The sequence below is a fragment of the Miscanthus floridulus genome, chromosome 13 (assembly GCF_019320115.1).
Source record: "Miscanthus floridulus cultivar M001 chromosome 13, ASM1932011v1, whole genome shotgun sequence".
Taxonomy (NCBI): Eukaryota; Viridiplantae; Streptophyta; class Magnoliopsida; order Poales; family Poaceae; genus Miscanthus; species Miscanthus floridulus.
In genome coordinates, this window is record NC_089592.1 from 15,795,273 (window position 1) to 15,820,412 (window position 25,140).

General features: G+C 47.5%; 1 protein-coding gene, 1 long non-coding RNA gene and 1 pseudogene across 2 annotated transcripts; 2 read left to right on the forward strand and 1 right to left on the reverse strand.

Annotated features, from left to right (window-relative positions):
* The first annotated feature begins 235 nt into the window (after positions 1-235).
* LOC136500544 (uncharacterized) lies at positions 236-1,181 on the forward strand. Its single transcript, XR_010770059.1, has 3 exons — positions 236-339; positions 506-628; positions 1,086-1,181. It is a non-coding gene; the product is annotated as an uncharacterized lncRNA (long non-coding RNA).
* Positions 1,182-3,846: 2,665 nt separating this feature from the next.
* LOC136499511 (uncharacterized) lies at positions 3,847-6,154 on the reverse strand. The gene is made up of 2 exons (XM_066495138.1): positions 6,025-6,154; positions 3,847-4,517 (listed from the first exon to the last, which is right to left on the reverse strand). Exons 1-2 carry the CDS (start codon positions 6,152-6,154, stop codon positions 3,847-3,849), a joined length of 801 nt encoding a protein of 266 aa, XP_066351235.1.
* Positions 6,155-8,015: 1,861 nt separating this feature from the next.
* Positions 8,016-21,471, forward strand: LOC136499512 (uncharacterized; annotated as a pseudogene).
* The last annotated feature ends 3,669 nt before the right edge of the window (positions 21,472-25,140 follow it).

Here is a 25,140-nt window from a genome sequence, read left to right on the forward strand (position 1 = left end):
CTCAATGGCTAACAGTAGTTCATACTTGAGAGTTTACATATGTAATATATATTATCAAAAACTCTAAATCATTCAACAGTCTGCTAATTCCTAAGTTTTTATCTGCAGCCATAGCATGACTATGGTGGCTTAGAGACAAAAAAAAATATTATGTCTATGCTTTCCGTTTTCTAATATTTCAAATAGGTTCTGTAAAAGCCATATCATGACTATGGTGGCCAGCTGGGACGGTGGCCAGCCGGGCCAGCCAGCCCGCGGTGGCCAGATCGGCGGGTCGGCCTCGATGATGGACGGCGCCTACTTTGTCGGCGCACCACGCTGCAGCTCGGCCTCTCCAAGGTGGAGATAAGCAGTGCCCGCCCGAGTCCCTCTTCCCAATCTGTGTTGATCGCATTAGTGGTGCAGCAGAGGTTTCGCGAATATGTGGGGAGATGCGGGCTAAGCGGTTGGGTTCTGTCCGAGTTTTGAGTCCCTGAAACTCATTCGTCGATTTCATGGTCTGCAGGCGGCGTCGGGCGCGGTTGCATGCAAACTGATGGATGCGGCGCATCCCGGTGCCGTGCCAATGCACATGATCTGGAATTACAAGGTCCTGCAGGATATGTTCAACAAGCTCAAGATCACTAAGGTGAGACACGACTTAGTTTCTCTCCCTTGCCTTGTGCTGCTCGCGTGGGGATTTTTTTTCCTAAAATTGATTGAACCAGTTTGCTGTCCTTGTGTTTCGTGCTCTGAATGTTCAGTGCTGATGAGAGTTGATTCCAGTTGTGTGATGTGACATACTGACATGTGGACATGCTATGCAGTAGCTTCAATTTCTAGGCAAGAATTTGTTTTTTAGTGGTGTTAAGGCCTTGTAGGATCCTAATATTTCTCGATTCCTTTGCTAATTCGAAGCAGTTTGATGATGACATACTCACTGTGCGGAAAATTTTTGCACGCCGAGTTGTTTGGTTTCTTTAGAATTTGACGAGAACAGTGAAACACTCTGTTGTCTACGTCATTTTGTTGGTCTCATTGGAAAATATTCAAATCATGAGTTAGGTTGTTATACTTTGTAGTAAATTAGTTTTTTTCTTGTTTAGGTTAATACTTACTAGATGCTCTAAAGAGATTTCTACTTCTCCAAGCCGCGGGACATTGAGATCTTCTGCCAGAGCCCTAAGGTCGAGCACATGCGGGTGAGTACTTGCCTGGCAGCTATCATCTGAAATCCTTTGTTCCTTTTAGCAAGTGTCAGGTTACAAGTACTAACTGAGTAACCAATACATACCTTGTATTTGATTTATTTTTGTGTACTTAAGTTATGATCAGTGCATATGAATTCATATCGTGACAACCTTATGAATATGAATATACAGTATGATATTCACTGTGCCAAAACTGCAAAAAGAAGACACCTAATTTGGGATATCTAACTGAAATCAATGTTGTCTAATGTGTGTGTTTTCTACATCAATGATTACTGCAGTAAGAAGAATGTCAGCTCCGATATAAAAGTCATGTTAGTTTGTCAACTCATATAGAAAAACTTGTTAGTGTTGTGCATCTTTACTTTTTGAGTCAAAACTATCTCTGAAATGTGAACAGTCAACCCTTCAAACTATTTTTTACAGACCTAATAAGTGTGATATCGGTCTTGATGGCCACACTATTTTGGTCAGCACCACAGATGCATTGTTTTGTACTTTTACCGAATCAACTGGAGGTTGTTCTGCTGCTGAGCAACTTGAGGTAGTCTTCACTGCAAGGTTGTCATCATCAAGTTTCATCAACAGTGGCAAGGCGCTCAGCGACATCTTCACTATCAGATTTGGAATTAGAAGCAGAGTATAGCTGTCCATTAACATAAGTCAACGTATATATAAATTTTGTCTTAACCATCAGTGAGTCAATAGATATGACTCTGTATTGATTCTGTTTATGCTCTGTAGATATTTGATATCCAAATAGAGCTAAGACAACATGTTAAAGTAATCATGATGCTCTTTCAACGTTCAAACTGCTCCATGTGGTCAAATGGCCGGTTACTTGCTATGTTGATTTTGTCGAGTTGATTAACTTGGTTCTTTCCTGCTGTTTCTGCTGTTTTTCGGATTATATACAATGTTATATAAAATTGCGTAAAACCTAAACTATATAAAAAAATCATTGTTCGGTTGTTTTCATGCATTCCTGAAATGAAGCCGTGACGTTAGCACGGGCACTATTATACATAGGAGTATAGGACCAGCTTGAAATACCAAACCAAATGCTTGATTTAATTTTTCTTTATTCGTTTATTGTCTTCCAATCTATCAGCAATGCAAAATAACTGTAAATGATCAGATATTACAATTGAAATTAACCATGTAAAAATGAAAGTTTTAGGCAGAATTATTGCAAATATCCATTTTTTTAAAGGACAACGGCAGGACATCACCTACATTTAACACCACACACAAGTTCAATGCCGCTCTGGAAGAAACTTTTTTAAAGGACAATGCCGCTCTGGAAGTTTTTTTTTTTTTTTGCAAACATCACCTACGTTTAACAGCACACACAAGTCCAATCATTTTTTTTCTAGAGAACAAACATTATTGCAGATTGTAGATAAAAAAAATGAAAGAATGAAATATCTTAGGGTCTACTGCATATTGATGTCCATAACGCTTATTATATATTTGGACTAGCTCTAGGTTGTGGAAGGAACAATAATGGTACGTATATTTGATGAAGCTTCTAGTGTACATCTGCAATCATTTCAGTCGTCTTATGCTATTATAAAGCAAAACCTCACTAGCAATTTCTCTTAACATGCAAGGTGTCCATCTCAGCAGTTCACTATTACTTCTAATTAAAATTCACTAGCACAAATAACTATAATATCCACGTTAGCGAGACACATCCGCCATGTTCGCTTGTCTTATGAACCGTACTGTTTCAGCGAAGGAACATTGTTTTTTTCTCGCAACAAATCAACGAACAGTACTTTCAGCCATGGCTTTTCAGCGAAGCGAGCAGGACCATCATCCACTAACATACATTTAGTTGTCCACGTCAGTGTGTGCCACGCTATCCACTAACATTAGTTTATAATAGTTAATCTCTTCGTAAGAATTGTATGGATAGTTAAATTTCATTCCAAATCAGTAGTTCCCGCAGCAACGCGCTCTTATAAAGCAAAACCCCACTAGCAATTTCTCTTAACATGCAAGGTGTCCACCTCAGCAGTCCACTATCACTTGCAATTAAAATTCACTAGCACAAACAATTATAATATCCACGTTAGTGAGACACATCATCCACTAACATACATTTAGCTGTCCATATCAGCGTGCCATGCTATCCACTAACATTAGTTTATACTCCCTCCATCCATGAGTCTCCATCATCTAAGTAGGAAATATTGTAGTTTAGCAAATACCTTAATTATCTGTAGCAAATAAGGCCAACCTCATACACTCCAGTGCTTTCCCCCTCTCAGCCAAAGCATTAGCATTCATGTTGGTTGTCGGTGCAAGCAGTAATTCTCTATAAATGTCCAGCATTTTGGCCCCGTTTGATTCTTTAGGCGCTCTTAAAATTCTCGCCACATCGAATGTTTGACACATGCATAGAGTATTAAATATAGACTAATTACGAAACTAATTGCACAACTTGCGACTAATTTACGAGACAAATCTTTTAAGCCTAATTAGTCCATGATTTGACAACGTTGTGCTACAGTAAACATGTGCTAATGACAGATTACTTAGGCTTAAAAAATCGTCTCGCAAATTAGCCTCCATCTATATAATTGATTTTGTAATTAATCTATATTTAATGTTCCTTATTAATATCTAAACATTCGATGTGACATAAATTTTAAGAGCGACTAAAGATCCAAACACCCCCTTTACACTTGAGTTGTTTTTCTGCTGCCTTATCATTCAACCTAGCGGCTTCAACCTTACTATTTGCCAAATTTTGCTGCATCTCTGACATCTTCTCACGGTCCTTCCTAGCCATTGTGCTTACTTCAATGAACTTGTCTAGCTTCTCACTAATAGCAGAATAAGCTTCAGGTGTCTTCTTTTTCCCATAGCGCTCATCCTTAGCCTTCTTATGCCCCATAGGACGAGTGTTAGGATTATCTTCCAAATTCACCACTTCAGCCCTCTTATTAGTTGCACCCTTGTTGTTCTCTTTTTCCTGTTCCATTTTTTTGACATATGCAGACCACTTCCTTTCACCTCGCACAACCTTCCATATATGCTTCAGCGTGAAATCTTTATCATTATGTTCAGAGGCATACATCTTTTCAGGAATTTCCATCAACTGGTCATCACTAACCCCACTTCTGTACACTTTGTTGGTTTTTACCCAGCAACCATGGAACTCACTCATTTGTTTCTTAACACGATCCCAACGGATTTTCAGTTGGTTCCGGTTTCTCTTGCGGCAAACCTCTGTGCTTGTTGTATTGCCAACTAAATGGAAATTTTCTGGACTAGTTTGACTGGAGAAAATTGGTAAAACCACCTGGTGGGTACATCCTAAAAAAATAAAAAGAGATGTTCAATGCCTGAAGGTTGAATGTTTTGCCAACTAAATAAAAATTGTCTAGATAAGACAAAATGGTCTATTGTTTGGAATTTAAGGAGTATAGAACAGTTCATCTCACTATCGATCATCAAATCATCCCTTTTATAAGACAGTGGACAATAAAATAGGAAGTTCTAGAAAAAGATATCCAGTTTACTTGCAAGTATAGTAGAATGACTAGCCTCGGAGAGGAGGTGAATTATGCTCTAGAAATTAATACAATAACATTAGATTAGATTATGCAAAACTATTTGTGTGTTGTACACAAAATACTTGTGACTAAAAAGAGATGTTCAATGCCTGAAGGTTGAATGTTTTGCCAACTAAATAAAAATTGTCTGGATTACTGTTTTGTGACATCCGGCCCAGTTTGGAATTTGGCCCATAGTGACCCATATGCAAGTTAATGAGATATTGTAGAGAGTTTAGTCACACCTTGGTGGTTAAAGGTGGGATAGACCAACATATAAGGCTTCTAGAGTCCATCCCACCATCCCCAGGTTAATCCTTTTAAGCGAAGCGAGGACGAAAGCGTAAGTGGGATGGTGGTAGGTGTGGTTCACTCAGCGTGCAGAGTGGATCTGAGCCGTTTGGACTCTGGGGCGTTACAAATGGTATCAGAGCCGACCTTCGCGGCCACGAGCGCGTGCGGGTCAGGTGTGCGGACATGGGGTTCATTGCGCGTGTAGGCCCTGCGGGGTGCACGGCATGGCACATGTGTCGGCACTAGACGTACGGTCATGTGTGCTAAGAGGGAACGTTCCTGGTCATCGTTTGCCCGGTTGTGGGTGTGTTGGGCCGACGAGGACGTCGGTTCCTTTGAGGGGGGTGTATGTGACATCCGGCCTAGTTTGGAATTTGGCCCATAGTGACCCATATGCAAGTTAATGAGATATTGTAGAGAGTTTAGTCCCACCTTGGTTGTTAAAGGTGGGATAGACCAACATATAAGTCTTCTAGAGTCCATCCCACCATCCCCGGGTTAATCCTTTTACGCGAAGCGAGGATGAAAGCGTAAGTGGGATGGTGGTAGGTGTGGTTCGCTCAGCGTGTAGAGTGGATCTGAGCCGTTTGGACTCTGGGGCGTTACATGTTTGTTCAGAACCGGAAGGGCAGGCCTGGTGCAAGCGGTAGAGTCTTACCGCCTGTGACCGGAAGGTCCCGGGTTCGAGTCGCATTGCACAGGCGAGGGTAAGGTTTGCCACCGACACCCTTCCCCAGACCCTGCATAAAGCGGAGCTTACGCCCCTACTGTTTGTTCAGAACTTACTTCAAATTGTTAATCGACACACTAAACTAGTAGACGATGATGCAGCCATCACTAGAACGATAGACCTGTTAAGTAAACATACCCTTCATTGGAGCCCATCGGAGAACTTGTCCACCACGCAGGAAAAATGGCGGCTTGAAGACTTCCAAGTGGTGGAGATGCTGCTGCAGCTAGGGCAGCGAGATTACCGGTGGCCAAAGTGGATCCAATATCAGGGGCGGCGGGAGCACCGGCGACCAAAGCAGATCGGGCAGCGAGGGCGGCAGGAGCACCCCTGCCTTGCCTGGAACTTGAGGATGGCGGCCGAAGTGGATTCATGTTCTCTGTGATTTTGGAAGGATTGGGGGTGGATGATGCTAGGTCTTGGAATTGGGGGCTTGGAGACCGACAATTTGAGGCCAGGCGAGGATGCGCGGGAGAGCCAGCGAGCGGGCACGGGAAAATGCTGACGCGGCGGCGGGAGAAGCGCGGGGGGAAAGGAGGTAACGGCGACCGCGCGCGGGAAAGCGGACGCAGGAGCGGGAGCGATGGCGCTGAAGAGTCGAGCACGCGCGGAGCGAGCGGGCGAGCGCGCCATCTGCTCGGCGGCAGCGGCGGCACACTGGATCGGATCGAAACTACTTGAGTCTCTCCAATGGCGTTTGCGTGGTTTCTTGGTGCATCGGTGCTAGCGTCGACGTCGTTCCCTCGACAAGAAATCGTTTCTCCATTTTATACGCTCTTTTTTCATTAATTCCTATACCACGTTAGCAAAAAAAACTGTCAAGATAATTAATAGAAAGAAACCATCATAAATATGCTATTGAGACTGCTCTTATCTTATGGTGCTCAATCAGGTTATGGATAAATCATTGTGCCCGAGACACGAGGAAGGAAGCATACCACCAAGAGATACACAACCTTGACGGTAAAGTTCGATGGAATTGAGATTTCACATGTTCTCCGCCAAGAAAACAATGTAGTAGCTAGATACACTCGCCAAGATGGGGTCCGATCAAGATTAAGATCCCGTCGTGACTGGAGTCTTCCTCCAAGAGTTACATAAGCTATTGATCCAAGTGTACGTGGAGACAGATTTCGGATGATTTTGGATGATTCAATAGTATTCTGTGAGAGATAATAAGCTGAAACAAGCTGAAACAAGAAGAGAAACGGAAACAAAGAATGGAGGTCCAAGCGATGACACATAAGGGCAACTACCATCAATCCCTCAAAATTTGACCCCCTACACCCAGAAATGAGAGTCTCTCGTCCAGATTCCATCCCTCATTTATCTCTGCACTCCAACTAAACCCTCATTTCAGCCTCCCTATATTTCTCTCACCTATATTTTATACATAACTTCTAACTACCAATTCCAGCATTTTATAGCTAAGCCGTGTTATTTCAAATTGGTATTATTGGAATGGGTATTTGTTAACAATATTTTTGTATGGCTAAATATTGGAGAAATTATTTTTTTGATAGTTTGCAACTATTATTTTTTGGTTCGTCAGTCTTCAAATGGCTATATATTTGAACCATCACTCTTCCAACGGCTACAAATCAAACAGTCGCCCTTCCAATGGCTATATTTCAAGTGCTCTATCTCCAACTGTTATATGTTTTCGATCTATATATATGTATGGCCATTCCATTTCCTAAACCAATTCCGACATTGTGTTGCTTCTTCTCCACTGAAAATGAGTCGTCTTTCTCGACTAGATTCATCTTTCTCGTCTGATGACGGTGATGATGATCTTGAGGACACCCTTACTGCATTACACCAAGCACACACTCAATATCAAGCTCTCCATGCTCCACGATGCGGTGGTTCTATACCTGGACGTCAGTACATTCATCAGGACAGAGAAAGTGGGCACTGGAGGTTGTACAATGACTATTTCTCCAAAAATCCAACCTACGAGCCACCTTTCTTCCGGCGCAGGTTTGCTAATAGCCTGTAAATTTTTGTCTACCTTCTTTATCCACGTTCCTATGTCCATGTTTGCTTAGTTTGGATTTGTCCCTCAGGTTTAGGATGTCTCGTACGCTATACCTTCGCATAGTGCAAGCTGTAGAGCAACATGATAATTACTTTGAGCAAAAAAAGAGATAGAGTTGGACGACTCGGGTTATCATCTTTGTAAAAGATTACTGCAGTTTTTTTATGATTAGTTATGGAGTACCAGCTGATTTCATGGATCAATACATTCGTATTGGTGAAAGTACTGTCATACAAAGCCTTAGAAGGTTTGTCAAAGCTGTTGTTGAAGTGTTTGGAGAGGAGTATCTGAGATCCCTAATGAGAATGACACCGCTAGATTGCTTGCAATCGGGCAGCGGAGGGGTTTTCCAGGAATGCTTGGGAGTTTGGATTGCATGCATTGGAGGTGGAAGACTTGTCCTAACCCATGGCACGGACAATATACTGGGCATGAGCACGAGCCTACAATAATACTCGAAGTAGTTGCATCACATGATCTTTGGATTTGGCATGCCTTTTTTTATTTACCAGGATGTGGGGGGTACGACCCCGGATACCCACGGCAGGCCACATGGGCTACGCCTCTAGGGGCGGCCCAGCCCACAAGAAGGAGCCTTGTGGGGCACGATTCTGCTCGGCGACCCCCGCAAGGCATGGGGAGGATATCCTGAAGATGTTACGAGATCTATTAGGATATGTACGATCCCATGTTTCTTGTAATCTGTTATTACTTTCTGGTTATCTCTCAGATCTAACCGACTTGTAACCTTGCCCCCCGGACTATATAAGGCGGGCAGGGACCCCCTGCAAAATCACGGAAAATCATACGATAGCTAATACAAACCAACAGACCACAGGAGTAAGGTATTATGTCATACTGACGGCCTGAACCTGTATAACTCATGTGTCTCTATTGCCTTCTTGTTCTTGATTACACGCTCCTCTGCTGATCAATCTACCATCGCGGGATACCCCTCGGTGGACTGCCGATGATATTCTATCGACAGTTGGCGCGCCAGGTAGGGGTGTGCGTGCTGTTTCCTTATCGAACAAGATGGCTTTTTCCGCAGGCTCTTCATCCCTCCCGCAGCCCGGCCAGATCTTCATGGTCGGATCCATCACGTGGGTCATCAACGCCGACGGGGTTGGAGAGCCTCTCGAGCCGATGCAGATCCGCTCCGCGCCGACCACCCTCGCTCCTGCGACCGCAGATCCAATCTCGGAACCACTTCCGGGGTCGACTTCGTCAGCTACTCGCCGCTCGCTTCCTCGCTACCGGAGGAGGCATGTCAACAATGATGATCTGATCGAGTCTATCGATCGGGTCGGCCTGAAACTCGCCGATTGCCTCTCCATTGCTGAGTCGGCTCTGGACACCCTTGTTCAGCACCGACCACCTTTCGATCCCGATCTATCGGTGTTCAGTGCTCGGCAAACCTCGGGGCTCACCGTCCTACCCCTCGGGCTCGCCAACGCCGCCGCCACGTATTAGGACGCCCTGAGGGGCAAATTCGCCGACCAGGTCGCCGAGCAGCTCCCACCAACCGTCAACATGCTGCACGCCAGCCGGGGTCCCGGAACATCCCTCCAAACTATCCTAGAGGAAAATCCGGACTTCGAGTCTCAAGGCTCCACGGAGCCCCTCGCCGAGACCTTCACCGAGCAACCCCCTCTCCTACCTTTTTGGGGTGGCGCAATCTTCAACGTCAGCATCGACAGCCCCCCTCGGAACGGCGAAACAGATGAGGAACGCGCTGCCCATGAAAACAGGAACGCCAACCGCGCGCAACGCCGTGATAACGAACGCGCCATTGCGATGGCCGAGGCCGCTCGTGATAATCAGTTCGACTCGTAAGGAAGGCCCCTCCATCGCAACCTCAATGAAGAGTTCCTCCACATTGATGGCCACGACGTCTTCAAAACTCCGAGCGCCAATCTGGCGGTGGCCGCCAACAAACTTGCACACCTCCCACAGACGCCCGAGCTCGCCAAGGTCGCCGCTATGCTAAAAGCGGCACACTATCAAGTTAATGAGATCCGAGAGGTTCAGAGACCTTCATGCTCCACAAGCGCGATTCGCCGATCAGCCGATCCTAGATCTAATCGCCGCCCCAGTCAAAGTCGTTTCGCCAACCAGTCACTACCTCCCCAGGGGGGAGTTGGAGGACACCACGCCGAGCATCATCGCCAGCATGACCAAGAGGTCGAACAGGACGCCCGAGTACACCTCAGTAACCTTCGGGATGCACGACGGCGTATCAATCAACGTTGTTTCGGGCGCCATGAAGATGAAGTACGACGCCGCCAGGAGTACGAGCAAGAGTACGGTAACCCGAACTCAGCTCTGGAGCCAATCGTCGCCGGCAATACTGCTGATATCGGCCCCAACAACTCGGAAGGGCCCCCAGCGTTCACCAGGGCGCTCCGAACGCTCCAGTGGCCCCGTGGTTTCAAAATCACCGGAGTCGAGCCCTATGAAGGAAGGATGAACCAACTCAGTGGCTGCAGGCTTACGCCACCACCGTCCGCACCGCTGGAGGAGACACCAACGTCATGGCAAATTATCTCCCCGTCATGCTCACGCCAGCCGCCATGAGCTGGTTCACAAGCCTTGCCCCGGACTCCATCGGATCTTGGGAAGATCTGAAGAGAGTCTTCACCGACAACTACATGGCCACATGCAGGCGGCCGGGCACCAAGCATGATCTCAACCGCATCACCCAAAAGCCGTCCGAACTACTCCGCAGCTACATCAGACGCTTCTCTGAGATGAGGAATTCTATTCCCAACATCACGGAAGCCGAAGTCATCACCGCCTTCGTCCGAGGACTTCATCACCGTGAACTCCGTTCTAAGTTCAACAGAAAGCCACCTACTAGCATCAGCGAGATGATCACAACCGCCAACCAGTACGCCGATGCCGAGGAAGCGGAGGTGTGTTTTAATGAAGATACGGGCACTAATCGCCCGCCTCGCCGCCACGACGACCGACAGCACAACGTTCGCCGCCATGACGACTGCAACGACAACCGACAGTACAACGATCGCCGCTACGACGACCACAGTTTCCATCGGGACAGCGGACGAGATCGGCCAGACGGATTCAAACCTGGTCAGAATCGCCACCGCCGACCAGATCACTTTGTTGCCAACGTCAATGAGCCGCGCGCAAAGCGTAACTACGATGAGCAGTACAAGAAGATCCTCGACGGACCATGCCCCCTGCATAAGAACGCCAAACACAAGATGAAAGACTGCCTCAGTTTGGCTAAGGAGTTCCAGGAGAAAAAGTACAACGACGACAATGGTGGGAACGGAGGACGTCGACCACCTGGGGATAATAATAATGCCTTCTAGGACCATGATAAGGTGGTCGCCACCATCTTCGGGGGTTTCGCCTCTAACGAGAGCAGAAGGGAACGGAAGCTCGCCGCCCGATGAGTGCTCGCCGTCGCTTCAGAGGAAACTACCGCCAACCCCAGCTATCGCCCGTGGTCCAAAATCCCCATCACCTTCAGCAGGGCCGACTAGTGGGCGGACATACCCTACATAGGGTGTTTTCCCCTCGTCCTTGACGCGACTGTCCAGTAGGTGCTCTTCAGAAAAGTCCTTGTCGACGGTGGGAGCGCTTTGAATCTACTCTTCGTCGGGGCCCTAAGGGAGCTCGGCCTCGGGACAACAGATCTCACGCCCTCAGACTCCTCCTTCTGGGGTGTGGTACCAGGCAGGGCATCCAGACCGCTTGGGGAAATTACCCTACCAGTATAGTTTGGCACGGCAACAAACTACCGAGTGGAGCATATCAACTTCTATGTCGCCGACTTCGACACCACCTACCATGCAATACTGGGGCGTCTGGCTCTGGCCAAGTTCATGGCCGTTCCACACTATGCATATTTGGTGTTGAAGATGCCTTCGCCCGTAGGAGTCCTGTCTATGCGGGCCAACCTCTCCGTCGCCTACGCCTGCGAGACAGAAAGTCTCGCCCTCGCCGAAGCCACCGACCTCTCCATCCAGATGGCTAGCGTGGTCGCCGAAGCCAAGGTGGCGTCTGCTGACGACATGGAGATCCTAGAGCCTCCTCGTGCCTCCGCCAAGTCCAAGGAAGTCAAGGAGATCAGCCTCGGCCTCGACGACCCTTCCAAGACGGTGAAAATTGGGGCTCACCTTGACCCCAAATAGGAAAGCGTGCTCATCTCCTTCCTACATGCCAACACCGATGTGTTTGCTTGGAAACCTGCAGACATGCCGGGGTACCACGGGAGAAGATCGAGCACTCCTTGAATGTCTCGCCGACTGCTAAACCAATCAAGCAAAAACTTCACCGATTCGCGCCGGACAAAAAGGAGGCCATTAGGGTAGAAATAAAACGGCTCTTAGCTGCCGGATTTATAAAAGAAGTGTATCATCCAGATTGGTTAGCTAATCCTATTCTTGTTAAGAAAAAGAATAAAGAATGGAGAATGTGTGTTGATTATACTGATCTTAACAAACACTGCCCTAAAGACCCCTTCAGCCTGCCTCGGATAGACGAGGTTGTAGACTCCACCGCTGGCTGCAAGTTGCTCTCCTTTCTTGACTGTTACTCCGGCTACCATCATATCTCCCTCAAGAAAGAAGACCAGGTCAAAACGTCATTCATCACGCCTTTCGGTGCATACTGCTACACCACTATGTCCTTCGGACTAAAGAATGCTGGAGCGACCTACCAAAGGGCTATCCAGACATGCCTCGACCAACAGATTGGCTGCAACGTCGAAGCCTACATCGATGACGTGGTCGTCAAGACTAGAACCGCCGATAATCTTATCGCCGACCTTGAAGAAACTTTCTCCAACCTGAGCAAATACCGATGGAAGCTGAACCCTTCAAAGTGCATCTTTGGAGTTCCATCCGGTATCCTGCTGGGCTACATCGTCAACGCTCGGGGCATCGAACCAAACCCTAACAAGGTCTTTGCCATCACCAACATGAAACGGCCGACGTGTGTCAAGGATATACAGAAGCTTACATGCTGCATGGCTGCGCTAAGCCGTTTTATCTCGTGTCTCGGTGAAAAAGGGCTACCTTTCTTCAAGCTCCTCAAGGTCTCCAAGCTTTTTTCTTAGTCAGAGGAGGCAGACATAGCTTTTGAGCAGCTCAAGTTGTTCTTAACAAAACCTCCAATCATGACAGCGCCACGACCAGATGAAACTCTACTAGTTTACATCGCCGCCACCTCTCGCGTTGTCAGTACAGCTATTGTCGTCGAACGCGAGGAAACTGGACATGCCTACAAGGTGCAACGTCCAGTCTATTTCATCAGCGAGGTACTTAATGAGCCCAAAACTCGTTATCCTCAGGTGCAAAAGCTGTTATATGCAATTTTGATTACCTCACGCAAGCTCCGACATTACTTTGAATACTACAAGATCATCGTGGTCACAGAGTTCCCTCTGGGGGATATTCTCTGCAATAAAGAGGCCAATGGTCGTATCATCAAGTGGGTTGTTGAGCTCGGCACTTACTCCATTGACTTCAGAAGCAGACCGACCGTTAAGTCACAGGCGCTTGCTGATTTCATCGCTGAGTGGACCGAGATCCAAGAACCCATTGCCGCCACATGACCCGAGCACTGGGTGATGTACTTCGACGGCGCCCTTAACATCAATGGTGCTGGTGCGGGCATTCTGTTCATCACGCCGACAAAGGATAAACTCCTATATGTTCTTCGCATACATTTTCCGGCCTCCAATAATGCCGCGGAATATGAAGCATGTCTCCATGGTCTCCGTATAGCCGTCGAGCTCGGCGTCAAACGCCTCATGGTATATGGGGATTCCGCGCTGGTTATCAACCAGCTCAATAAGGATTGGTCCTGTTCCAGTGAGAAAATGGACGCATACTGCGCTGAAATCAGGAAACTTGAAGGGAAATTCTACGGTATCGAATACCACCACGTGGTACGGGATCAAAACCAACCAGCCGACCAGCTATCAAAGATAGGGTCTTCTCGCGCCGCGGTTCCATCGGGGGTTTTCGTTCAAGACCTCCTGGCACCATCTATTAAAGAAGATAAGGAAGTTGTGGAAGTACCCCCCGCCGAGCAGTTGGTACTCGCGGTACCATCGCCGGTCGCCGATTGGAGGGAACAGTTCATCAAATACCTCTCCAGCGACGAAATACCCGCCGACAAAATCGAATCCGAAAGACTAATTCGCCGAAGTAAGCATTACGTGCTGGTAGACGGTAGCCTGATGAGGAAAAGTGCTAAGGAAGGGATACTACAAAAGTGCATCATCCAAGCCGACGGTGTGAAGCTACTTTCCAAAATTCACTCTGGTTCCTGTGGCAATCACGTGGCTTCGAGAACGCTGGTCGGCAAAGCTTTCCGGGCAGGTTTTTACTGGCCCACGGCCATCTCCGATGCAGAAGATCTCGTTCGACGATGTGAGGGTTGTCAGTTTTTTGCCAAGCAAATACATGTACCGGCACAAGAACTATAGACCATTCTAGCTTCCTGGCCATTTGCATGCTGGGGATTGGATATGATCGGGCCTTTCAAACCAGCACCAGGAGGTTTCCGGTATGTGTACGTCGCCGTTGATAAGTTCTCCAAGTGGATTGAGTACAAACCACTTGTCTCAGCTACTGCAAAGAAAGCAGTCGAGCTCTTTGAAGACATCATACACAGATTCGGTCTCCCGAACAGCATCATCACCGACCTCGGGACAACTTTTACCGGCCATCATTTTTGGGACTTCTGCGAAGACCGGTGCATCTCTGTTAAATACATTTCCGTTGCTCATCCCAGAGCTAACAGCCAGGTCGAGCGGGCTAATGGTATGATCCTCGACGCCCTCAAAAAAAGGCTCTATCAGAAAGAAGAAAAGCAACCGGGCAGATGGCTCAAAGAACTACTAGCTGTGGTTTGAGGACTGCGCACTCAAGCTAGCCGAAGTACCAGCGTATCTCCATATTTTATGGTCTACGGCTCAGAGGCCATACTCCCAGCGGATATTGCTTTCCGAGCACCTAGAGTAGAAAATTATGATGAAGAGCAAGCCACAGCTGTTTGGACAGAAGACATTGATCGGGCTGAGGAAGAACGTCTGATTACTTGTGTTCGCACAGCCAAGTACCTCGAAGGTCTGCGGAGGTATTACAACCGCAACGTCAAAGGTCGTTCGTTCGCGATCGGCGACCTCGTCTTTCGTCGGAAACAAAAAACCGAAGGGCTTCACAAGCTGTCTTCCCCCTGGGAGGGCCCTTACATCGTCAAAGGTGTTACTCGACCAGGGTCTTATCGCTTATGTGACTTAGATGGACTCGATGTTCCCAACTCCTGGCACATAGAGCACCTCATACGTTTTTACCCCTGAAACAACATAGATATGTATTCTTTACTTTCGTATTAATAAAGTTCTGGTCTCCATAATTTTCCTCCATTTTTTCATCCATTATAAGTTTCACTTACCGCTATCGGGCTATGCGCCACTCCATGACGATCTCCAATACGTTCGCCAAGCATGCCGAACTCGCCGAACACGTTAACTCCAAAAATCGCCGAACACGATTTCTCCAATTCGCCGAGCACGTTAACTCCAAAAATCGTCGAACACGATTTCTCCAATTCGCCGAGCACGTTAACTCCAAAAATCGCCGAACACGATTTCTCCAATTCACCGAGCACGTTAACTCCAAAAATCGCCGAACACGATTTCTCCAATTCGTCGAGCACGTTAACTCCAAAAATCGCCGAACACGATTTCTCTAATTCGCCGAGCACGTTAACTCCAAAAATCACCGAACACGATTTCTCCAATTCGCCGAGCACGTTAACTCCAAAAATCGCCGAACACGTTAACTCCAAATCGCCGACCACGATTTCTCCAAAAATCGCCTACTATGTTTTCTCCAAAAATCGCCTACTATGTTTTCTCCGGATCACATAGGTTTTCCTACTAAAAATGACGATGATTTTGCGCACTAAATTTCGTAACATAGCTCGCCGATCGTCGAGCAGCACATGTTTTTCTTTTCTGTTTTCTATGGAGAAGACCCAGTCTCCGATCACTTCCTACACATGCTTAGGGGCCCCACGCTCTGCGTTATGGTTGGTTGGCTACGGTTCCTTGGTCATGCCTGTTCATCCTACACGTGTCAGGGTCTCTGCGCTCGACGTTATGGACTATGGGCTTGTTAAGGCCTAGATTTCAGGCATGAACTAACTGCTCGGACGCCACTTTAACTATTTTTCTCGCCAAGTTACCCAAGTTGGCCGTTGGGCAGCATGTCTTTTGCTTTGATAACTATGGATGACACCAAGGCTCTAATCTCCCACCAAACGCGTTATGTGCTCCGTGCTCTGCGTGTTAGGTGGTAGGCTACGGTCTTATGATAACGCTTGTTTTTCCAACATACGCATGGGCTCCGCGTTACGCATTACGGATTACGGGCTAGCTAAGACATCAAGTTTCATGCAAACTAACTGATCGAACACTGCTTATTTTATGCATAACTGCATTGGGTTGTTAATACAACGATTCTTCATCACCAGATAAAGTAAGTGTTACAGGTGATAATATCCGGGCAGTTTGTTAAGCTTCGCCAACAGCTTCTGTTTCGCCAAAAAGGTCTATATCGCCGACAAGCATTTTTGCTGCATCCTCAACATCATCCTCCAGCTGCTGGGTTTGCGCGTCGCTCAGCCCATCGGTGAACCCACCACCGATTGACTGGATGTCGACAGACAGATAGTGGGACCGAACCACTGCAAGGGCATGAGTAGCGGCGGTCAAAACGGCGTCGCGGTTGAAGTTTTTGAAATTCTCCCACGCTGCCTTGCATCTCTAAATGATGGTGTCTGGCCCTTGCTGCCTGCTGTCAGGGCAGGGCGCCGGTTCAATGTCGACGCAGTCGAGTACTGGTTTTATTGCGGCGGTTATTGTGTTGAAGTTGTCTTTCTGGACTTTGGCTTCCTGCACCAGCACATCGAACTGTGCCTTGGTTTTATGGCGATAATCTACAAGAATTGCAATGATTCATCATGCCATAAAAGTATTACGACAAAACTTCCGATCAGGGGGTATCTACCTTTCAGTTCTTCGGCCAGTTTATCTGCTCGCTCCAACTCTTTCGCTTTCTCTTGTCGGATTTGCTCGACGGTCTGGCAAAGCTGGCTGAGTTCTGCATCTTGCTCTGCAAGCACAACAGTTTAAAAAAAATGGATGGCCAACTATTGCAAAGTGCATTATGTGATAACGCATACCGGATTTCAGCTTGGATATATCCTCGAACTGCTGGCACTTCCGGTCAAGCTGCTCGGATTTACTTTTGAGCTCTCCGTTTTTCTTGCCCAACTGCTCGGACATATTTTTTAGCTCCTCGGATACAATCGCCAGTTGCTCGGATTTCTTCTTCAGCTGCTCAGATGCAGCCGTTAGTCGCTCGGACAGAACCCCCTTCTGATGTTCAAGGTCCCGTGAGTTAGACTCCGCAAGGTCCCGCTCGCGTTGGGCCCTTTGAATACTCTTTTCTGAAAGATTTAACGCCTCCCGGAGTTTCTTAATTTCCTCGGCGAGGGGCTCCATCCTCTTCATCAGTTGGTGCCATTGCTCGGCTGTCCGAGCTATTCCCTGCGAATGAACAATGCTAGAGATAAACCTTGGTATCCAACAACATATATCAGTTTTTCAGGTGCGGTACTCACCTCGATTTGAGTCATAACTCCAGCAATGGCAGATTTCAACCGCTTTATTTCCCTGGTGGTGTTTTCTTCCTCGACAACTACTACCTCTTCCCCGCATTTTTGAAGAATCCGGATGGACTGGGGTTTAGGTGCGGCACGCTCGATCTCCACAACCTCATCCTCCTCCGCTGTCGCTTGAGGCACCACTGGGGGGCTCTGTGGTCGGTCAGCTGCTCCGACCACTCCTGGCATCGCTGTGGGTGGTGAAGTTTGCTCCTCGGCCGTTGACGGAGTTGCATCCTTAATCTCCGGCGCATCAACAACAGCTGCAGTTCCGCTTCCAAAGTATCGACTTTTTCGGTCATAGCCTCGGTTGCGGTCGCCGACGCGCCTATCGTATGCGCCAACGATTCACCGTCGCCAGGACCGCTGGCAGCGGCGGCTGGCTCGTCCTCTGTTCGTCGAGCACTCGGGGACTCCCGGACGGGAGCGGTTGTCATTTCTTCTATTCATGTCACGGGCCTCGGGGTTGCCCTACGTAATATCGGCTTGTTAGTAACCAAGAGAAATCAAGGACCAATATTATTACTCCAAGGCAAATATACTTACGGTTTGGTCTTCCGATTAAATTTCTTGAATCGGCGATGCCTGCCTGATCCCCCAGGTGCGGCTACTTGGTCTGCCTGATGGGAGGACTCCTGCTCCTCTGCAGTGGGCTACCGCTCTTCTTGGTGCCCCGGGGCCCCCTCTGTGTGCTGCTCTGCGGTTATCCCCTCTTGTTGCTCGGGGACTTTGGTCGTTTGCACCGCCGGGACTTCCGTTGTTGCTCGCACATAACTTTTCCTTGCTTGCTGCTCAGGAGCTTCAGCATCCGTTGATGCCTCCTTCGTGCTCGGTGGATGCGCTGACTGGTCCTCGTCATCGTGCGACCACTCCAGCACAACGGTTCTTCATGGTCGGGCGGTTCGGTCTTCACCAAGAGAGATGCCGCCAGATTTGTGTGCAGTAGAGCTTGTGGTTTTTCTCCTTTTTTGGACCCTCTCATCTACTGCCGGTCTTTTCCCGCGGATCTTCTCCGATACTGGGGATGGACTATCCGACGAGGTGCTCGGCTCCTCCTCATCGGGCTGTAGCGGCCGCTGAATGTCTACTCCTTTTGGCCAATCGGCTCTCGGCACGTTTGAAAAATATATTGCCCTATCCTGCGAATGGATCTTTTCATAAGTAAGTCAGTCCTTTGCTCGGCAATTGATGCCTGATCAATGCGAAGTGAAAGGGTTACCTGAGGAGGTGGATTGGTGCAGTTGAAAGCCTTCGTTCCCTTTGGCCAGCTGAATGAGACATTGGAAGTAAATAGGTCCATGGCACGGTCTATTACTTCTTTCTTCGTCAGACGGTCTGTGTTTTCCCGGGTACCGTCATTGTCACCTTTATAGTCGAACGCCGGGTGGGCCCTCTCTTTGCAGGGTTGGACGCGCCACACTATGAAGCTAGCTACAACTAGTTCACCCCTAAGCTCCATGCCCTTAATCAAGTCTAGAAGTTCCATTACTTGCTCCATGTCAGCGTTGTTGGGTCTCTCCGACCAGTTATTATGGTTAACCGGGATGTGGTGGACGTCGCATCGAATCATTGGGTGACTTTGTTTGATATAGAACCATCTAGCGTTCCAACCTTTCAGGGAGGTATTTAGCGGTACGTTGATGTATTCGCTGGCCATCACATCCCTGAGCTACAGGTACACGCCGCCGACCACCTTGGAACCGCTGCCCCCCTTCTTCTTCAGACAGAACAGGTGCCTGAAGAGGTTGAAGTGCGGAAGAACACCGAGAAACGCTTCATAGAAATGGATAAAGATCGACACGTGCAGTATGGTGTTGGGGTGCAGATTGCAGAGGCTAATCGCCCAAAACTCCATAAGATCCCTCAGAAAGGGGTGGACAGGAAACCCTAATCCTCGCCAAAAATAATCTTCAAATACTACAGCCTCATCAGTATGAGGTGTTGGGAAGGGCTCACCAATAGCCGGCCGCCATCCGGCAGTGAGGTGGTCCGGGAGCATGCCCACCACCACCATCCTGTTTAGATCCGCCACCCCCGTCTTCGACGGCACCCACTCCTCGTCGCGGCTGGCTCCGGTGGCCGCCTTCCTCGGCTTTGCGGCTCCCTTTTTCGACGCCATTTCCCCGGGTTGGTCCTAGATTGGAGGCGAGTGCTCGCGTTGGTGTGGAATGTGGAGCGCAGGGGTTGCGAAGGAAGGAAGCAGGGCAGATTGACAGAGGTAGGAGGCGATGTATGTGGTGGCGCGGTTATAAAACACTTTCCCCACCTGTCCTTACATCTGAGGGTTTTTGGGAAACCGTTCCCACGATCAGCGCCACTTCGACTCCTCCAACATGGTTTAATGGGCCGCAACTTGGGCTATCATGTAACATTAGCCCACGTCTCTCATTTATCGCCGCCAAATATTCACTGATTTCTCCGCAATTTAATGAGGCTCAGTAACCGATACTGCACAGCCATTACTCCGATTTTTTCTCCACGGTTTGATTTCTCCGATATCTTCGCCCGAAACACGGGGACTGGCTACTTGCTCGGACGGTTTACTATTTTCTGAGCCTGGCACCACGTGACTACGTCACCTACTGTCAGGCTCGGGGATTAAGTGGGCACACTTCACCTTGCGGTGAATGTGTTTATTTTCCATCTCGAGGCTACGCAAGGGGACTGGCTACCTGCTCGGTTGGTTCACTATTTTCTAAGCCTGGCACCACGTGACTACGTCACCTACTGTCAGGCTCGGGGACTAAGTGGGCACACTTCACCTTGCGGTGAATGTGTTTGTTTCTTCTGAAAGACTCCGAGCCTCTAAAAGATAATACAAGGTATCTTTACCCTCGTGGTCGGACTCTAAGTGGGCACACTTCATTTTACCATGCAGGAATTTTCAATTTTGGACTTGAGCTCCTTACACCCTTATGTCAAGCCGTGCTCAGAACACACTGCTCGGTGATGTTGCTCGCTGCTCGGCAGCTGCTCACGACTGCTCGGCGATTCATTATGGTGGTCGGACCATGATTTGGACGGCTCGGTTTTGGTTCGCACCTGCTCGGAAAAGCTCAAGACGGCGTTGCACAACGGGTACAAGGCGCTCAGGGACTAGCTGTGGGGGGTACGACCCCGAATACCCACGGCAGGCCACATGGGCTACGCCTCCAGGGGCGGCCCAGCCTACAAGAAGGAGCCTTGCGGGGCACGATTCTGCTCGGCGACCCCCGCAAGGCACGGGGAGGATATCCTGAAGATGTTACGAGATCTGTTAGGATACGTACGATCCCATGTTTCTTGTAATCTGTTATTACTTTCCGGTTATCTCTCAGATCTAACCGACTTGTAACCTTGCCCCCCGAACTATATAAGGCGGGCAGGGACCCCCTGCAAAATCACAAAAAATCATACGATAGCTAATACAAACCAACAGACCACAGGAGTAAGGTATTACGTCATACTGATGGCCTGAACCTGTATAACTCATGTGTCTCTGTTGCCTTCTTGTTCTTGATTACACGCTCCTCTGCCGATCAATCTACCATCGCGGGATACCCCTCGGTGGACTGCCGACGATATTCTGTCGACACAGGATCACACAATGATATCAATGTTCTTCATCGTTCCCATCTATTTGCAAAGCTAGCCGAAGGAGATGTCCCGGAAGTTAATTTTAGCGTTAACGGTAATAATTATACAATGGGGTACTACCTTGTAGATGGCATCTACCCCCAATGGGTGACATTTGTGAAGACCATATCAAATCCCCAAGGGAATAAGAAGAAATACTTTGCCAAGGCACAAGAAACGGTTAGGAAGGATGTCGAAAGAGCTTTTGGGGTTCTTCAAACTCAATTTGCCATTGTTCGCGGACCAGCTCGTATGTGGGATAAAGCAACACTTAGACAAATAAATGACAGCTTGTGTCATCATGCACAACATGATCGTTGAAAGATGAGCGCAGTGAAGACGAAGACGAATACGACCATTACGAGGGTGTCAGCCAGCTTGTGAGGCCTACTCCACGTGAAGCTCGTAATCGTACACAGGAGTTCCGTGAATTCATACAAGCTCATCACAATATCACAAACAGGTAAATCCACACCCAACTTCAGCACGATCTTATCGAGCACCTTTGGCAACAGCACCCGAACATGTATTAGTAGTGCACCGTCATATCCATGTAGTCTTGTACCCTCTATTTTATCAGTCATGTATCCTCTATTTTCTGAGTCATGTATCAGTCATGTACCCTCTATTTTATCAGTCATGTATCCTCTATTTTATCAGTCTTGTACTCTCTATTTTCAGTCATGTATCAGTCAATTTCATCGATCATTTGTGCACACAATTTAACAATCACTACACATAGAGGTCCATAATCGAGCCACAAATTATGCTTGCAGAGTTCCTTGGATAACAAACATACTGATATATAATTTAAATAAATATAGTCCATAGTGCACACACAAAACACAAATAAAACACGATGCCTCTAGTTGCCAGTACCACAACGTCGAGCAATGATCTCATCCTGCAATGTCTTATAGAATACCTTTCGTTGCTCACTCATAGTAGTAAGGTCCATATTCATAACTTTCTCATCATCTTCTCTCCGTTTCAACTCTATTTCTTGTTGCATTAAATCCAGCCTCCTATTCTCTACTTGTTGCTTGATTTCAAGCCTTCTAGTCTCTACCGCAAGCCTCTCATCATTACGTTCTTTTTAATTAATCTCCCTCATCTCTTTGGCCTTTTCTCTCTTTGCCCACAATTTTTCCATTGCCTCCATATAAAGGCCTTCTCCTTGAGAGTTAGGATTTCCAAACCTGCGTGCTTTCTCCTTCTTCTTACCATCTGGCCTTCCTTTCCTTGGTGATGTATGACTTGGTCCCTCCTCTTCATCAGCATGCTTACTTTCATGAGTTCCAGGTGTACATGACCTGGACTTGCAGTTGAGGACGTCTTGTGTTTTTTCTGAGAGCTTTGAGAGGTTTCACAACTTAGATCAACCCACTTTTGCTCATTCTTCAACTTATTCCAGCAGTGAATGAAAGTAAATGATTTCCCCTCCGGAGCTTTTGCTTGATGCATTTCCTTTGCCCGTTCTACCTGCACAAGAAACATGTGTTGGCTACGATGCACAAAACATATACATTTTCAATCAATTAACACAATTAAATAACTTACCCTATCTTGCTCTGCCAGCCCGCTTTCTTTTCTATTCTGAACCTGAGTATACCATCCACAAAATCTATTAACACTTTTGTGGATGATACCCCAACGGTGAGAGAGAGAACTGATATTACGCTCTGACTTAAAAGTCTTATGCTCATGATAGTAATCACGAATTCGCTTTCAATAGGTACTACGAGTTTGATCAGTGCCCTAGACCGGATCCAAGCTAATTTCTAGCCATGCTGTCACCAACATATTGTCTTACTGGGGGTGAAATTTCTAGTCGTCTTCTTACTTGGTTTCAAGGGGGGAGTTGATTGTTCAGCAACTTGTTCAACATGTGTTTCAACTTAAAAGTCATAAAAAAATAGATCATTGGTGTCCCCATTGGCTGAGACCAAATCAACCCAACTCTGCATTTTTCTTCCTGCATATAGGAATTGTCTTGAATAATTCTAAGAACACAAAAATCAACTTGAACTACTAAATAATAAGACCTTAATCTGTCTACAACCAGCAGATAATATTCAATAGGTCTAAACAATCTCATGAAAGTCAGAAAAGTTCTACTGGCAATTTTGGCCATCTCAGAATCGCATAAGCTTCAGAACCTTCTTCACCTATTGAATAAATCAAAAAAAAATGAAATGGCCTAATTGACACCTCCAACACATCAATGGGCAAGCTGCAGCCGGTCGTTCTTCACCTATTAAACAAATTCAAAAAAATAAAATTGTCTTGTCGAGATTTGGGACGCGAGCAGTAGGCCGCTCCAGCAGGTTGTGCACGTCACGAGCTCCAGCAGGATGAATGGTAGCAGCATTGGGGCGACCTCCGCACGGGAGCAGCGGCGGCCATGGGCGAGAAGGAAGCAGATTTGGCAGGCGCAGCAGCAGGGGGCGACCTCCGCACGGGAGCAGCGACGGCCATGGGCGACACCAAAACGAGAACAGAAGGATGGGGACATACCGCCATGGAAAACTCCGGGGCAGCACGGGAAGATGGCCGTTGCTCCCCTCCGCCGGATGAGGCTTCAGATTGGACTCCCTCGGATGTGGGAGACGAGGAGAGAGGAATGAGGCATCCTCATCCGTCGGGGGTCAGATAGGAGATGGGTTGGAGAGCGTTTTTTCTACGTTTTGGACCCTCAAAATGAGATGAGGGCTGAGATAAGGCCTTGGTTGGAGTTGCCCTAACATGAGCATGAAGTCATGGTCACCAAACGTGACTCGACTTAGCCTTACCTCAACTACGACCTCCTACGAGAAACACAAACACTCCCACGGGATATGAAGCTGCTGCCAGGTGCATGCCTCGCTGTGCATGCCAAGTCATACACCCGTGGTCAAGGGCAAGCAACCGTATCTGCCCACCAACCGTTTGGCCCCGCATGATCCGCCTCGGGGCCCATGCCCCTCCAGCTTCCTAGAATCGCAAGCAGGCAGGCGTCGCAGGCCCACGAGTGAGCGTCAGAATGCTACCCTACGCGCACAGTAAGTCAGTAAACCACACGCTAATCACTCTGTGTCAAGGAATAATCCCGCGAGTCGCAAGATAATGACCGTCCCAACCTGCCAAATTGCGCCCCCGCACCACTGCCACTGACGTGGTAGGACCGTAGGAGCACTTGCGGTGCGGGAATGGAAAGACTGAGAGCTAGAAAGGAGGGGGCACCATGTGGACGCCCCGGGGCTCTAACCGCCTGCCTCCAAATGTGGAGGGCGAGTCCTACAAAACCGTGGGCCGTTTCACGGTAAAGGATGGCTGCCAATATCCGTGCAAAATTATCATATCACAATGGTCATAATTGTATATACTGCTGGTAGTATGATTATACTATATATTGGCACATCGTACTTCTGAGGTGAAGAAGGCTCTGGAGTAGAAATTTTGGAGGGTTGAATTCGTAAAGAAAAATTTTCTGTGAGAGCTTTTGGAACAAATAATGCTTTCCAACAGATCCTTTGGATTGGCTATTCCAAAGGAATTTGGAGGAAGAGAAATTAGGTTCAACCTTATTGTTTTGCTTTCTATGTTTTCCAATGTTGCTTCTAAAGGTTTCTTTCTAAACTTTCCCTTACATCACGATTTGATGTGTCAAGGTATATGTATATCCTATATTTCTTTCTTTCTTTTCATACCTGTGTTCCAAATGAGACATGAACAAAAACAACAAGCTAGTGTGGTTTAGCCATAATGGGTTGGGCCGTTATTATTTAGCTAAGGCAGTCCCATTTAATCAACAGAGAAGTGAAGAATACATAAATCATATTTCTGTTTTTTATGAATACTTTTTAGATTTTTCCATACATATTAAGCTTTTAAAACTTAGGATGATTGACACATGATATTTATTGGCTGATACCTTATATGGATCTAGGGTTTTAGGAAAAAACCCATGAATGAGATTGCAAAGCAGAAAAAACAAACATAAATTTTGTA

What these genes read in the sequence shown, in the direction of transcription:
- LOC136499511 (XM_066495138.1), bottom strand. Translation starts at nt 6,154, where the DNA reads ATGAATCCACTTCGGCCGCCATCCTCAAGTTCCAGGCAAGGCAGGGGT. An exon ending in TGGATCCACTTTGGCCACCG is followed by an intron (nt 4,518 to 6,024) that starts GTAATCTCGCTG and finishes TTATTTTTTTAG; the next exon opens with GATGTACCCACCAGGTGGTT.